This window comes from Drosophila grimshawi, unplaced genomic scaffold, assembly GCF_018153295.1.
Source record: "Drosophila grimshawi isolate 15287-2541.00 unplaced genomic scaffold, ASM1815329v1 contig_311, whole genome shotgun sequence".
Taxonomy (NCBI): domain Eukaryota; kingdom Metazoa; phylum Arthropoda; class Insecta; order Diptera; family Drosophilidae; genus Drosophila; species Drosophila grimshawi.
Window position 1 is genome coordinate 20,631,466 of NW_025063098.1, and position 16,770 is coordinate 20,648,235.

The window sequence follows — 16,770 nt, forward strand, 5'->3', positions numbered from 1 at the left end:
ATGGACAAGGATAGGGATCTGAACAGTTTTGCTATTTCGCGATGCAGACGTTTTGCTACACAGTAACTCAGTGGTGCAGCTGCAGTCGCAATGCTTTCTTATACATATAAACTCCTTATTGTTGTTGCATATCGCATGTCCTTGACATACGCAAATGCATTTATTAAAGTCACACAGCGCCAGCTTGCCAGCAAAATAGCAACAGCTTACAAATACTGCAAGACTGAATCAAGTGTCCTTGCTGTATGAGTTGTACGTGGAAGTTCACTTTCATATCCAAGCCTGGAGTTACACATCAGACTATAACGAGAAAGTTTTCGCAGTCATATTCGTAACATTGACAGTGACTAGAACAAAGCATCTGAGCATATCTGAATGCTTGCCATCTGATTTGCTAACTTTTTCTTTTTTTTTTTTTGATTCTTTTCGTCTGAGTTGTGCTGCGAAAGGTGGAGTGGAGGGGATGAATAGGATGTGATCGTAGCAGACGACACGGAAGAAGTTTAAAAGTTTGCCTACAGTGTTTGCATTTCGAGTACATTTTGCACGCAGACGTCCTTCACAGGATGCCGTTTGGCTGGCAAATGCACACGCAGCTGGGGCAGCAGTTGATTTAAATAGATGCAGACACAGACACATACAGGTAAGAGTGTGTGTGCTGATATAAGTATGCCACTTTTTAGTGTGAGCTAATGAAAATCCTGAGCAGCTGAAGTTTAAACTCACTAAGCAGTCGCCTACTTAAACAAAGTTGTGCTTCACTGACTCAAAACTTTGGCCATAAGTCAAAGATCAGCGTTATTTACGCACATGCAAGCAGAAACACCCACACACACCATCAAATACACACACACGCATACACACACATCCTCACACACAAATACACACTCATTGAATTACAGCAATCAAGCTGGCAGCTTACAAATAACATGGCTGCCAATTTGGGAATGCCAACCGATACCCAGCCAAAAAAGACAATACTCAACTCAACTCGCTGTCTGCCATTTGACGCACGACCGAAATTGAATTGATAAAAAGCACATGCGACTACATAAATCTTCATTTATATAATTCCATAGTATATTCAAAGGTAGGCGAAGCATCTCTACAATGCTGGGCTATTTTGAAATCACAAGTACTTAATAAACCAAAACTTTCATATGGTACGTATATTGCTTGGAAGAGTCTCTGTTGGCTTCTAGTCAGACGAAATATTTTGAGCAAGTTTTCCAATTACCCAAGTCTCCATAGAGATTCCGTCGTATCCCAAATGTGGCGGCAAAGTTTGTTAATATTAGCAAGCACTCGGAAAATGTTCATTGCATTAGCTTTTCCTGTATGCACAGATCGGTGGGTAAGCAGCCACCTTAGTTACTCGATGGCTGCTCACAGCCTCGCCTCGTCGAGAGTCAATTGCCTCCACTCAACTCTCTGTCTGTCTGTCTATCTGTCTGTTTGTTGGCTTGTTTGGCGCTTGTTTGTTGTACGTGTCAATGTGGTGTTGTACGCACGTAAACGATTCCGAGTATTTATTACGCGCACAACTTGACATAATTCCTTTTTTCCGCTCCACCAGTTAAGCCATTGGTGAGACTCCCCAGCGAGAAGCAAGACTCATCCGCCAAGCAAAACGATAAGGATGAGGAACTGCTTCAGTTGAACTAATGTTGACACTGCGGCAGCAGCTAAGGCTTTGCAGTTAATGCCACTTTACTACACAACTAACAGGACGACATCTCGATATGGATTTATGGTCGTCGTGTGTGCGACTTGCATCACGCGCTCATTGAGAACGTTGAATTGCCATCATCGTTATCAGCATCAGCAGTGTTAGATCATTATCGAGTACGACAAAAAAAAAAAAAAAAAAACAAGTTTTGACTTAACAACTTTATCTGCAGAGCGCGCACTTATTTTTCCCATTCCACATCATCTCTCTCTCTCTGTCAATGGGATTTCTTAGCGCATTAGGCAGCGACAATAGCAACAAAAACAATAACAAAAACAAAATTCCATTAAGAGGCAACAAACTGTTAGCCAAAATGGCGGCAACCGTTGACGCCATCAACGAGAAAATAATCCGAGAAATGCGGCGTTAATGGCAACACAACTGGGGGGAAAAAAAGGAGCGAAACGCATGTGAAGGCAAACGATATTATGATTATGATTATTATTATGTTGTTATTAGATTAAGCGCAATTTTAACTTTTTTTTTCCGCCTCCATTTCTACTGCATCTGCTGCTTGTTCTTGTTCATTGTCCCATTTGCCTTTGTTCGGCTTGCTTCCGATGGCATTGTGTTAAGTCGACTCTTTTGGTGCTGTGGCACTTCCGTTTGGCTTTGGCTTACGACACTTGATGCCCCAGTTGGCCAAGTTAGCCAAGGAACGGCCCCCCAAGCGCTGCTTGGCTAAGCAACCAGGCAAACGCCGTCCATTGTTTCAAGCTGTGCCCGCGTCTTAGCCACGCTTAATTGGTTGGCTTTTATTACTTGCAAAGTGCTGTACAGTGAGCGCATAATTTTTACTTTGCTACCACACTGCACAGTGGTTCAGAAATGTATAAAATCTACTTTAAATTTTCAAAAATTATCAGAAAAATTTGAGTTCAAAACAATGACTAACTAATCACTTATTTAGGTATCATTTATCTAAGATCTTACAATATTCTTGCCCTTGTACACCATTGCTAACTGTCTCAAAGACTCACTTAAAACGAAAATCTGTTATCATTTTATCCTTAAATAACTTACTTATTAGCATATAATAATACAATTTGGATAAGTCAGATTCGAAACACTAAATATTTACAAAAATATTTCCAAGGGTCGGTATGCAATTGGATATGTTTGAAATTTTTCTAGCAGCTATTAGAAACTAAGTGCGAGGAAAAGATCACTCTGCACCTTTTTGATATTTTCTTGTAGCTAGAACTAAGAATTTTCGATCTTCGACTCGAAACTCCAATAATAAAGTTCGAAATTGCCTGATAATTTTTTGTTTTTGTTTGCTTGCTCTACTTTGAACCCAATGTGACGAGGCAAGGAAATCTTTTTTTAATTAAATGAGCTGCCTGCATTTGAGGGGCGTTGCTCCGCTGGAGTCATACTGGCTGGCTGACTGACTGGCTGCCTGGCTAGCTGGCTAGCTGGCTCATGTACGTTTGCTCACATCGCACCTATACACACACCCCCATAAGGCCGCCCACATTTAGAAAGAGACGCGTGCCGTGCTGGGCCGGGTCGGCCCTTTTTTCACTTTGGTAGTTTGTGGCGCCATTTTGGCGCGAAATGAATTTAAATTGTTTGCTGTCGTTTCCTGCATTAAAGGCAGCTTCCTCTGCCTTTGGTCTTTTCTTTGGATTCACTTGCACCTTTTTCGAGAGCCAAATACGGAATTACTTAATTACAACAATTATTAAACAGCAGCCGTAGGGTCTGCGTATTCTTCGGGAGTACAAAAAAAAAGAAAAAAAACACATAAAGGGAAAGGTAAAAACAGCGCGTGTTTCCTGTTGCTTTTGTTGTACTTTTTTTTGTCTTCTCATTTTGTTGATTTTGCTGTTGTTGTATTTTGTTATCATGTTTGTTGCTGGCTGTTATTTTAATTAAATATTTTCACACCTACTTCATTTGAGCTTGGGAGCCAAGAGCGCGGGCAGGCATTTATTTCCTTGCCATCGTCGTCGTGTTGGCCGTTATGTAGGTGTTAATTTCCTGTCTCCAGGCAACAACAAAGGCCAGTCATTTGCAATAGCAACAACATCAACTAGTATTGTAAGCGTCGGCTATAATAAGAATAATTGCCAGGACTAGCTATAAGGCACGTTGTCTGAAATTTTATGCGCCGTAAAATTGCATACGAAATAATTGAATAGCATCGAGTCGCGTCTTTTTGTCCCGTTTGTGTTTTCTGCTGTCTGCTGCCCTTACTGGTTGCTGCATCTTCTAACTGGCAGCAGATAAAGTTTTCCACAGCGCTAAAATAATAGCAGCCAAAGTGGTTATAAATATTTTGTGCACAGTTTCCGTTGCCCTCTGGCCCCTTTTGTCCTTTTCTTCGTGCTGCAGCGAAAGTCATTTTTCAGCTAAATGAATTTGCACAAGTTGCGGGAAAAATGCGCAAAAATCGCCCAAAAAAGCGAACTTGGAAAGTGTTGCTACTTGATAGGGGGAAGAAAGGAGTGGCCATCTTCAAATTTGCTGCGTCACTTGACACAAACTGCGGTCAGTAGCAAAGTTCAACGCGCACATCTAATGAGCCGGAATCAGTTGTCCTTAAGACCCAAGTCTGACTTTTTGCTCTGCTATTTACTTAGTAAACAACTTTACCAATTCTGCGTAAAAAAATTTAAAAATTTCATTTCATTTGCAGGTCCACCAGGTCCACCCGGTCCGCCCGGCAAGCGAGGGAAGCGCGGCAAGAAGGGCGATGCAGGAGACAAGGGCGAAGCGGTATGTATCTCAGTGAACAGAACTAGTAGAAATCCTTATATGACACTTTAATTTACTGTAACCAGGGCCTTAATGGCATCAGTGGCGAGAAGGGCTCGGCTGGTAAGCCCGGTGATAAGGGCCAAAAGGGCGACACCGGCCATCCGGGCGTGGATGTCTTCCAAACCGTCAAGGTAAGTCGCAAGGCGTTCCTCAATGCTGCTGCTACTGCAAGACTGCATTCGAAATTGGAAAATCGAAATTGAATACGTCTAATCGACATTTTTTAAAAATCTCTAACGCAATGCTGCTCTGCTTTCTGCATTCTCTTAGGGCCTCAAGAGATCGGTGACTACGCTGCATGGCGGCACACTTGGTTATGCGGAAATAGTTGCTGTTAAGGTATTTCATCCATAAATCTGTTTCAACTGCCGTAGACACTAGACATGACAGCCTGTAGCCCATATCCCAGCATCCAACACAATTCAACCCTGGATTCTGTGGAGCATGGTCATTGTCATTTTTCAAGGCAAAATACAGTTGGACAGAAAACTGCAAATATTTGCAACTTGTTGTCCTCTGGACTTGTCCTTCGTTCTATTTGCACATGTAGTTTTTGTTGGTGTTGTTGTTGTATTTGTACTCGGTATTTGTACTTGTTTATTATCCTGCACATTGTTGTTCGTAGTGCTTTTAACTTGAATCAGCTCTTTGGTTTAAGCTGTACCATAAATTTTTGCTACTTTTGCATAGTTTCTGCTTAGTCATTTTGTTTCTTTGGGGACCAACCGATTCATAGTAGCTGCTCATCCTATTGTCATTTGAATATTTGCTATGGTCATTTTATCATTGCCTTAATGGTATCTGATGTAGCTTATGGTAGCTTACACATATACATACATGTATATAAGCTAATATTTTACTTGTTTCAACGACAAGTGATTTGCGTAAGCGTTTTGCACACTATTGTAACCCAAGGTATTTGATTATATAAATAATTTGTCTAAGCAAATCAAATTATCAAAGTAAATATTTTAAATTATTTTAAAGTAAAGTTTACCAAACTGATAAAAGTATTAGTTTAATACCAACCTTACAACTAAAAAGATTAAGTTTAAGAACAATATGCCAAAACTGGCACGGCGGATATATTACATTTTTGTAGTTTAATTTCTTACCAATTTGTTTTTAATATTTCCTGCTATCATGGTTAAGTCATAATTTCTTAAGTAATTTCTATACTTCGTATTAGTGTCGATTATCTTCTTCAAATAAGCTATGTTAATCCCTAATTTGGTACTTTTCCGTTTTGATAATTTTATTCTTTTCTCTTCTTTATTAATTTGAAACTAAAATTTGCTTTGCAGCAGCTACTTTTTTTATATTCTAATACACTTTTTATTATATTTTCATTAACCAATTTAATTTTTTATGCAATGTTTTTTTTTATCAATTTCTATTTGTGTTGGTTGTAAGGACTTGCAAGAAGCGGGCGTTAACGTATCCGCTTCAACTGTCATACAGCTAAAGGTAAGTTCTCGGGTTTTGGTATTCTCCACTTTGTGTACATTGTATTCGATTGCATGCCTCCTGTGTAGCTTAATCTTTGTTTGGTGCACGTGCCTCTCCATTTAAGCAGAAATCGTGTGGGTTCTTAATGCTAATAGACATATTTTTCAATAATCTAGGGTGAGCCAGGTGAACCTGGACCGCCGGGACCCCCAGGCGAACCTGGCAATCCGGGCGTGCCAGGCGAACGTGGACCACCCGGCGAAACTGGACAGCAGGGAGTGCAGGGCGAGGCCGGTCTGGCAGGACCGATTGGACCTCCTGGCGTTGCGGGCGCACCTGGCACAAAGGTGAGTGATTCACAGACAATGAAGCAGTAAAACAAAAACCAAAGAAAAACCCGAAATACAAATAGCGACACACAGACAGAGAGTGAGAAGGGGCGATGGATAAAGAAGAGCCCGATAAGGATTGAAACCGATTCATAAGTAAAACAAAGATGTCACAAGGATTAATGCACTATTTGTATCTGTTGGATAAACATTGTGACATTTTAAGTGACTACGAATACGTCGTCGTACCAAAATTGTGTGTATGTGTGATTGGGTGTGTGTGTTACTGTGTGTGCGCGTGTGTGTGTGTGTGTGTGTGTTACTGTGTGTCCGTGTGTATTATGTGTTTGTGTGCTGTCTGCTATTGTTTTTCCGATGTTTCCTTTGTCTTTTTTCTTGGTTTTTCACATTATTTATCGTTTATTTATGTATTAAGCGCCCCTCTCTCTCTCTCTCACCCTGTCTCGTGTGTATGTGTCACCTTTATGCCTCTGTCCTTGGCATTTCCACTTAATTTTCCAACAGACAGATATCAATACAGATTCAGACCTGTGACTCATTTCCATCTGCTTCTCTGCTTTACAGGGTGACAAGGGGGATCGAGGTGATCGCGGACTAACCACAACCATCAAGGGTGACGAGTTCCCAACGGGCATCATCGAGGGTCCGCCGGGACCGGCTGGACCACCTGGTAAGTGTCTCTTAGAGTTGGCAGCTGCCTCTCAGTTTGCTTTCATTCAACAGCCACTTAACTCTCAGCACAAATGCAGATACAGATACATTGAAACTAGTCGTAAACTATAAAAACCGCAGCTTATTGATGTTTGGAAATCGTTCGTTCGATGTGTATATTTTTCAAGTGGTGCCACGCGGCTGGATTTGGTTGCTCATCTGCGGGTTGTTTAATTTATTGCCAGCGGACTCTGGGAATAGTATTCAACCGCCCCTGGCCCCGGCCCTGACTCTGGCCCGCGGCCCTAATTGAGTCATTGACTAACGCTGTCCCATTAGAGCACATTTTTGAATTTGATGTGGCCTTTTGGTGTGAAAAGCAGCTCGTTAAAATGTAAATCAAATACCAAATGCATAGCAGCAAAATGCATTTCCGTTGCTGTTTTTATTGCAGCGCATATTTTTGAAATATTCTCGAATATATTTAGGTTTGTGTTTTTTTTTTGTATTTTTAGGAACGTTTTTTTTTTTCATCCACATTTGGAAATTTGTTTGCCTGCCGCATTTTGCGATAACATTTACGACCTTTGTGTTTTGTGGGCTGCCGCATGCCACAATGTTTGCCACAATGTTTGACGTCGTCGTCAATTAAATGCCCCACAATTCGTTGGCAGCAGCCGCCCACTCGCCCGCACGGACCACTGCCCGGTCCACGCCCACAATATCTAGAGCAATTTCCACTTTCCAGCTAGTTTTATGATCTGGCCGAACATATTTCTGCACTTTATGCGATTTTAATAAACGAAAATAACCCAAGCGCACGGCTGAAATAGCTGAAACGCACCGGAATCCAAATACAAATTCGAATCCGAATCCGGCGCTTGTCATAAAAATTTGTAGACCCGGGCAGCTTGAAACACTTACCGCAGTCATAAAAACGCAACTTTATGTCATTTATGTTGCTTTTAGCGGCTCATTAGCATCGCTACTCGTTCCACGATCCACTCGCAGCACAGCCAGTGCAACATGCCTTATGCGGTAAATGTGTATATGTAAGACTATGTTATTACCTATGACTCTAGTCGGATGCACTCTGACCAATTGTTTTATTAGGGGTCTTCAGGGTGCGTAGTAAATAAACAATTCTTAAGACAGCATAAAAATGGACAGACACAAGTCATAAATGTCAGTGGAATGGGATTTTGAAATCGGAGGCAATATAATCTTCTTCTTATTTCGGGAAATAAAATACTTTGGAATAAAACCTTTGTCAGCTAATTCTCTTAAGTCCTGAGTTTGTATAAATATTTTATTTTTATTACTGTAAGCTGATTCTTCTAATTCACTGGATTGAATAGATATAATTATTTTTATTATATTTTATTTTGACAAGTTTATAATTCCTAAAACTGAATAGAAAATATATCGATACTTTTTTCATGGAACAGACGTCTAAACTACAAACAAAGAAAGTTTTTTATTTATTCATTATAGGTAAGAATTGGGCATCAAAACCGGAACCCCTGTTTATAGTTGCCTTAAGCTAAGTGAATGCCCCTAATGCATATAATCAATGCACACCGCTATCAATTAAGCGCATGCTACAAGCCCGCATCGCGTAACCTCCCACTTGTCTTATCAGAGCATCAGAGCCCTGCAGTTGTTGTCGATGTTGTTAAATTTGTTGATGTTGTCAATGTTGTCGTTCTTGTGGGAAATTGCAGTTGCGTTAATGTTGTGCGCATTGTTTTTAAATTTGTTGTTTGTTTCAAACAAGATCTACTGTTTCGATAGACACAGTTGTCGACAGTTGCCAAGCGTCCGACGCAATAGCAAAGGCATTCCCTTGTCCAGGGCCCCTACCACGTCTCCTAGGGAGACTCTCCTTTGACTGTGCTGGACAATGCTATGCGTTGATGGACATGAAATTGCAATTTATTTTCCGAAATCAGCGTCGGGTTTGAGTCGCCAGCTCATGGGAAATGCGTCTGCGTCTGCGTTTGCGTCTGGTTCCAGATCTGAGCTTCGACTTGAGTCATTTAGGCTTGATTTGAATAAATTGAATGTCATTTGTATTTGGAATTCTTTCATCTGGTGGCCACGTCTCTGTTCCTCAGTTTCTCTCACTCTGTCGACTGCTTATCTTATCGTTGTCGTAATTAGTTAAGCTGACTTGTGCTTTATGTGTGGGTAGTCACTGAGCTGGACCTGGGAGATGTCTCGGCAATTTAATGTGTCATTTGTATTTTGCGTCTCAAGAATAGAGCAGAGCAGAACAGCCCTGAGGAAATTTGTGTACTATGGCAGTTGCTTCAGTCCCAGTTGTAATGTCGAAAATTTCAATTTATTTTCTGATTTATTTGAATTTCATTTCAGTTATATTGTGATTGCATTTCATCCGGGTAGATTTTGTCTGTTTTCCTCTGGTTCGCTCTACTCCCTGGCATTTGTCCATTGCTTTGTGTACGAAATTAAAACTTATCATTTGCACTTCATCTGCATTGCCTTTTTTGCTAAACACAAACAGAATGCGAAGTGAAAAGCATGATGAAGAGGGAAATGCCCAAGTGGACCAACAATATCCAATATCCTGACTATATAAATCCACATCAGGCCCCGCGGTCCCAGTGGTCAAGTTGTTGTCCGCTGCTGGCAATAGTTTTGATTGTGGCTGAAATTGTCGCCTAAAATGCTTAACGGTAAATTATGCCACCATAAATACTTACCGAGCCCGAGTGCGAGTCCAAAACAAAGAGCGGACAACAAAATACTTTATAAATAAACGGCAGACGACAGAGACAGAGGCACAGGACCCATAAACCAAATGCCAGCCAAGGCACGCAAATTTATGCGCACTGGCCAAGAGAAGCAGAAGAGGAGTCCTGGCAACTCAACGACCCATATCCCGCCCTAAACTCAATTTTACGAACTTAATAAATTTTCTATATCTTTTCACACACACACGCACACACACACACACACCGAACTGCTCCAGCTCATGCACAGGCACACATTTTGACAAGTCGCACAATTGGATTTATCTATGACATGAATTCTGTGTACTCTTGTGCCTTTGTGTGTTCTGCCTCCTCATCCGCATGTCTGTGTATGTGTGTGTGTGTGTGTGTGTGTGGGTTATTTAAATGGTCGTATTTAATGGTCCAGCCAACAGCAAGCCCAAAAAACAGTTTCTCATTATTTTAACTAAACAGGTCGTCACATCGTTGTTGTTGCCATTGCTGGTTTTAGGCGTTGTTGTTGTTTTTGTCTCGTTGTCGATGCTTTTTAGTAGCGCCACAGTGGGGCAAAATCTAGCTTTATGCTGACAGATTTTCGAAAAGTCCAACGTCCACAGACCAATGCATGTCTAAATTAAATTTTGTAATGAAAAAGATTTATTTAGTTAATGAAATAATTCAACCTAAAAATTAGTTGCATTTTGTTTAACCTGAATTGTTGCATAACTGCTGCTTAAAGAAACAGTTGCCTGGAATCACTTTCGGTAAATAGGACAAGTCTTTCGAAAGAGGCACTCTTCATTAGACCACAACGAGCTAGCTGTGAGCTACTGTTTGCATTGGGCATTTTGTTTTTGGCCAAATAAACAATTTGCATTTTAAACTAAAACCCCAAAACCCTATAAAAGGCAACAGCGACAGCAACAGTCGCTTATCGTTGCCAGCATCATCAGCAGTTGAACAAATTGCTGACCGAAAACCAGACAAACGCTTGTTGACTGACAGATGGTTGGTGACAGTCCATTCAGCTGCGATAATAATGTGTATAATTACAAAGCAGCGTCAATGCCACGCCTCTTGTTTGCACCACACTTGTCGCACCGCGTAGCTGTGACGATGTTTATATACTCAAAAAAGAATTAAATAAAAATAAATATATATTTATATATATATATATGTCCAAATCCAGCAGCTATGTGAAAACCTTTCAAATTAAATTCCCCAAAAAATTGACTATATTGAAATTAAATATAATTAAATATTTAAGTATATTTTGATGACAAAATAAAAAAAATTTAAAACTCAGTATTCAAATACATGGATTTTTCTGCAAGTGTATCTGTATCTATGTCATAGACTGACTGTGTGTGAGTGTGATTTTGCATATTGCTATTCGTATATTAAAATGATTCGCCATAAATGTCAAATATGAACATTCACAGGTCCGCCCGGGGAGCGCGGTGAACCCGGCGAATTGGGACCCATTGGACCGGCTGGACCGCCTGGCGAGAAAGGACCACGCGGCAAGCGGGGCAAACGGGTGAGTGTGAAAACCAACTGAATAACCAATGCGAAAACTCGCTTTGCAGTCAATTTTAATTAGAAAACAGTGACGAAAAAAAATAAAATAAAAAGTACTCAACAACCAAAAAATAATAATGAAGAAAATTTATGAATATGTAAATTGGTTTGTAAATCTTTGTAAAAATGCGTAGAAGCGTAACATTCATTTACATACTCGTTAAATGAATCTGTAAATATTTGTGTAGTAGCAGAGCTACTACATAAGCTGTACATAATTAGTGCGCATCCGCATCCTTTCGCATGGTCCGACCAAGCAGGTGTTTAATACCTTGCATGTTAAATATATATAATATACATATATATATATATATGTATATGTATATGTTCATCTATACATTTATGAGTGATATGTGAATGTCCTTGACTACGTAATGAGCATGTTCAACTGTCATCCCCAAAGAACCAAAGCTCACCGCTCACCTAAACTCATTACAGGCACTGTCAGAGCGACGAGAGAGAAACCTTGATGTAATGCCTTTGATTAAGCTTTAAAGTATCTGGCAGATATGCACACTAGATGAGGGTGTTCGCGCTTAATATAAATTCCCCAATCTGCTGGCATACGTCTCACTTTTGTTCTTTTTTTTTTTGGGTGTGGGCCCCGTGGCACAAAACTATGTCGACGCACTTGGCGCCTCATCGAAATTGTCAAAAATGTTTTGGAGCTTAAATCTTGGTCTTAATTTATGTGCCCCCTGTACGGCCATAGAGTATATCTGCAGCATTTATCTAGGCATTTGCTGTGCGTTATGTGCTCTTCTCTGGAATGTCAACAGTGCAAAGATACTTAACATTTTTATTGGCACTTGGTGAGTCGGCAGCTGTTGCCACCCCGTGACGTGCTGATGGATGCAAGGGAACCTCGACGGATTCTCATATTTTGCGAAACACTTTTGATATACGCAAAAGTGAACTGGCGGGGAATATGAATATGTATCTAGCACGTGTTTGTTTACGTTATGAAACATGCATAAGCGCCGCTGGCAAACGGGGATGGGTGCGCTTGGTGCTCGATAGGAGTTTTCTGTTTCTACTTTCGCCAATCCACAAATATTTGCGCGTTTTGCCAATTTTCGTAAAACAGTCTGATTATTGTACATTAGACACACACACACACACACATATATATATATATATATATATGTATATATAAACACATGCGGCTGAGAGCGTCAAATTCATGAAACACGCCTTTAGCCAACTGCTGTTGTCCCAGTCATTGGCATGGTCATTGCTTTTGCGTTTACTGTTGTTTTTTGCATTTGTTTTTGTTGTTGTTGCTGCTGAAATAACGCGTTATAGCACAATAGCGGCAACTCCAACAGAGTTCCAATACAGCCAGAATCAAGCACAAAAATAACAACACCAAACGGCAACTGGCAACGTGCAGCTTCACATTTATGATTTTTGCTTTGATATACTTTGGGTTAGCCGAGAGTTGTCCAAAGAAAATTGTAATTCTGAAATAATTGAGAATACCATTTAAAGATGTTGTACAAACAAACTAAAATTAAAAATTATAAATCAATAAAATAAAATGAAAATAAAAAGCATTATCATAAAAATTTAATATATGAATACACACAAAGACCTATTAAATTTTTAACATACGCTGCATTTTTTCTATTTCCTTCAGTTTCATTTTGCTTTCACGCCATCTAAAGATTTATTTTATTAATGCATGGTAAAGGATTTTTTTGAAACATTTGTCAGAATTTCCTTTAGAAGCACAGAGACCAATTAAAATTTGAACGGTTGAAAAAAGAAATGTGTCTAAAATTAATCAAACTTTTCACTTATCACTGCAACAACTTTTCGCATCAACCTCTCTGTAGTCTTCAGCTGCGGGTGTTGCATGCCACGCCTCCTGCCACAGTGTTTTCAATGCTATGCGCACTCGTGCCATGGTGCTCGAATGTGCCGATTACAGCGCCCCACCACTGGCACTGCCACGGCTCTATGTGTTGTACAGGCGCTGCAGCGACGTGATGTCAAAACAAATGAAAGTCATAAGAAACGGCAGGCAGTCCTCAGCTCCCTGTCTGCCATTGGCAAACAAACAAAACTTTTGGCAACAAACAAAAGTTCGCGTTCTCCCGCTCAGACCCAGACTCTGGGCTCAATTCAAGCCGCAGCAAGGCAATGTTGAGCATAAAAAATTATTTGCAACAATTGCCATCATCTTCGACGTAGGCTGGGCTGGGTTGGGCTGCTGCCGAGCGAAGCAGCTGAAACGTGACGGCTCCCGGCAGCAACGGTTACGGCGGCACAGACACTTCGATTTTTCAATTCGACTATCAGCGGCTTTGATTTTCCGAGGAAAGTCTTCAAGTCCAAACACGGGCATTAGGATGAATGAAAATGTGAATGAGAATCAGAATGGGAATGTGAACGTGAATGTATCTGATGATGATGATGAGGATGCGAAACGATGAAAAATGATGCTTGGCACTCGTGCCTTGTGTGCCACATTTCAGTTTTAGCATTTTTAAAATATATCGCCAGCGTTGCCAGCATTAAAAATTCTTGCAATTAGTTCGACAAGTCGTAAAAAAATTTCAATTGCTTATGTTCTGTTTTTCATAAACATTTATCCGTTCAGCGCCATAATGCCACGCCTCAACCGACGTTTTGCTTAAGCCAAAAACAGCAGCAATTTAAATTACTCGCCTTAATACACTAAAAATGGTGCAAAGATTAATGAAAATCATTTTTCTTTTGATTGAACTAAATTGCTTAAGTTTTATATATTTTATATATGCGTAGCTTTCAGAATTGTGATAAAAATCGCATGTCTTCTCGTGTTAAAACTGCTCTTTTCACAAAATTAAAATATTAAATTTTGAAAACTTTAAGAGTATAAAACATTCGGCATACCAGAGACAGCTGCTCAGCTTTTTCCCTCCAGATGATGTCGCGCCAGCTACGGCCATAAAAAACGCAATTGTAGGTATTATAAATTTGACATGTTATTTTCGTCGCCTCGTCAGAATAAAATGCTCATATGAGAATATTGCGTCATTTGAGGAAGCAAAGAGAAGACGTCGTCAGCGAATGGTTGGCATATGAAATGAATTTGGCCGGGAACTGGACTGGAATGAGTTGTGATGTGATGGAATAATGTTCTACCCGTAGTCAGGGCATTGCGACAGATGTGTTATGCGACATACTAAAATTAAGTTAAGATCTTTAAATGAGATATTGATGTGTTTCTAAAGAGAAAATGCGATAATAACGTCATTTGAAAAAATAATAGGCATGATTACCATTCAGTGACAGTTCTAGAACCATTTCAGATTTATAAAGATAGACAGGAAACTAACTACTCTGAAAGATCATGTCGAATTCGACGAATTAATTGTATTTTTCAAGACGGATATTCTTGTATCGCAATTCTCGTTTGCCCCCAAGAGCAAACTAATAAATGTCCTGTATTGATATATGCACAGGCATTTGCAAATGGACTCTTCAGAATAAATTGTGCTTTCATTTATCGCACGAAAATATTTCTTTTGCATATTTCAACGCACTCACAATTGCCGAGTTATACGTCTAATGCGCAATTTACGATCGGGCAACATATTAAAAATTTAAATTAATTTCAAACTTTTTGACGAGTGGCACTGCTGCGACTGGCAACTGGGGCGTATGATGAATATCCAATGACTGTCCAACTCAGACAGCGGGCGGCGAATGCAAAGAGATTTGCCATTTATTATGCGCACTGACATCGCTTTAGCTTTTGCTGTGTTAGATTTGCATTGCCATTTTTTTTTTTAATAAAGTTGAAACAATATTTTACACACCCACACACACACACATACAGACACACTAATGCGGCAGCGGTGTTGCCTAGACAAGCTCTGCCTGAAGCGTTGCTGTAAAAACTGTTCTTGAAGCATTTATGTCAAATTTATGTTAATATATTTTACAATCGTCGTTTCGGTCTCACCCCGTGCCCCATGTCACATCAGCGTGTGTGTTGTCTTTTGAGGCTCAAAATCTGCATAAATTTCCCAGGCAGCTCTTAGCTCCCTGCTCGCATTTCTTATCAACAACAGCATTGGGCAAGTTTCTTGCGAGCATCGTGTGTGTGTTGTGCCTTTGGTAAATAGAGTCATAAAAATTGCCGTTGCCGCAAAAACAAAAGGAAAAAAGACTTGCAGATTCGTTACACGTTATATAACACCGCCCTCAAAACCAGTAGCTGGGTAATGTGAGCCAAGTCATGCCCCCAAACTGTTGGCCAAAAAGTCACTCGCATGCGGCACACCGCCGACGACGACTTGGAGGCGACAGTTTGTGCCACTTTGAAGCCTGCCATACATGGCACACTTTTCTTCGCATTTCAAAGCCTTAAAGTTGCTTACTTGAAAGAACTAAACAACAGTCATATGTGTGTGTGTGTGTCTTGTTGTTGTTGTTGTTGGGGTGTGTGTGTGTGTGCTTATATCTTCATGTCTGCCACTCAAAGGGTTCACATTTGTTGGCGTCTTTTCGCCGACAATTCGTTTCGGGTGTTGCTTAAACGACGCAATAAGCTTAGCACTTTCCACCAGCCAAAGAAAATCTCAGGCTGAATTTTCATTGCTTCTGCTCGACTTGAGTTGAGTTGGGTTGCGTTGGTTTGGGTTGGGTTTATAGCTCGATTTGATAAGCCCCAGCAATGCTGTGTCAACTGCTATATTTTGTGTGTGAATGTGACGTCATTGTTCATTGAAAACTGCGCAGCATGCAAATTTTCCTTTTCATTTTTTTTATTCATTGTATATGCGCAATTTTCTATTTTGCCACTAAGGCAATTATTTGTGGTCAGTGCTCATATGTCTTCCCATATTGAATATGAAACCCCGTAAAATCGGTCAAGCATGCCATGCTTGCCACCACGCCGTACGCAATCCGAATTTATATATGTATGTGTAGGTGTGTGTGTGTGCGTGTGTGGCTTGTAATGTTGCCCCTGGGGTGTGCGTAACTTTTATTTTATGGGCACGGATGATGAGGGCGCTTTGGGAGCAACAAAAACGATTGAATAAAGAAATCCAGCCGGTACAACAGGCACACGCAATGTTTCGTTACTTTTTCGTTACGTATGCTGGCAAATAAAAATCTCAAGTTAGCGACACCAAATGAATGGCCCCGCCCACCGCCCACTCACCCAAAACTCATGGCAATTTATAGGCACGACTTTGCCACCGATGTGGAATTGGGTTTGGTTTCCATTCAATCCAATGGGGTGCTGCTGCTCCAAAGCTGCCATAATGTTGCGTATGTAAGTTGGGTTACGAGTTTTCGCCAATCCGTAACTCCTCCGGCAAAAGAAAGAAGAGTGGGGGAAGGGAGAAGGGTGCTGGCATTGTTGCGGCTGTGGCAGCAAAAGGCAAAAAATCTTTAGCAACGATTTCCCTAAATACTGCCAAATTTCCGGCATATTACAATATCAGTACAGCAACATCATCAGCAACAATGTTAGCGGAAAAATGAAATCACGCGAAATTTTTAC

At 40.5% G+C, this 16,770-nt stretch overlaps 1 protein-coding gene across 14 annotated transcripts in view; it reads left to right on the forward strand.

The window, feature by feature from the left end:
• Nucleotides 1-16,770, forward strand: part of LOC6567804 (collagen alpha chain CG42342) — a 69,809-nt gene that overhangs the window by 43,011 nt on the left and 10,028 nt on the right. For 8 of the 14 annotated variants that reach the window (XM_043215018.1, XM_043215007.1, XM_043215010.1 and 5 more), the window contains exons 3-8: nt 4,374-4,453; nt 4,519-4,626; nt 4,766-4,834; nt 6,121-6,291; nt 6,859-6,964; nt 11,126-11,223. In XM_043215018.1, coding sequence (XP_043070953.1) covers nt 4,374-4,453; nt 4,519-4,626; nt 4,766-4,834; nt 6,121-6,291; nt 6,859-6,964; nt 11,126-11,223 — 632 coding nt within the window. Of the gene's footprint in view, nt 1-4,373; nt 4,454-4,518; nt 4,627-4,765; nt 4,835-5,908; nt 5,963-6,120; nt 6,292-6,858; nt 6,965-11,125; nt 11,224-16,770 lie in introns of all 14 variants that reach the window. The other 6 variants (XM_043215019.1, XM_043215009.1, XM_043215011.1 and 3 more) reach the window with 2 other exon arrangements.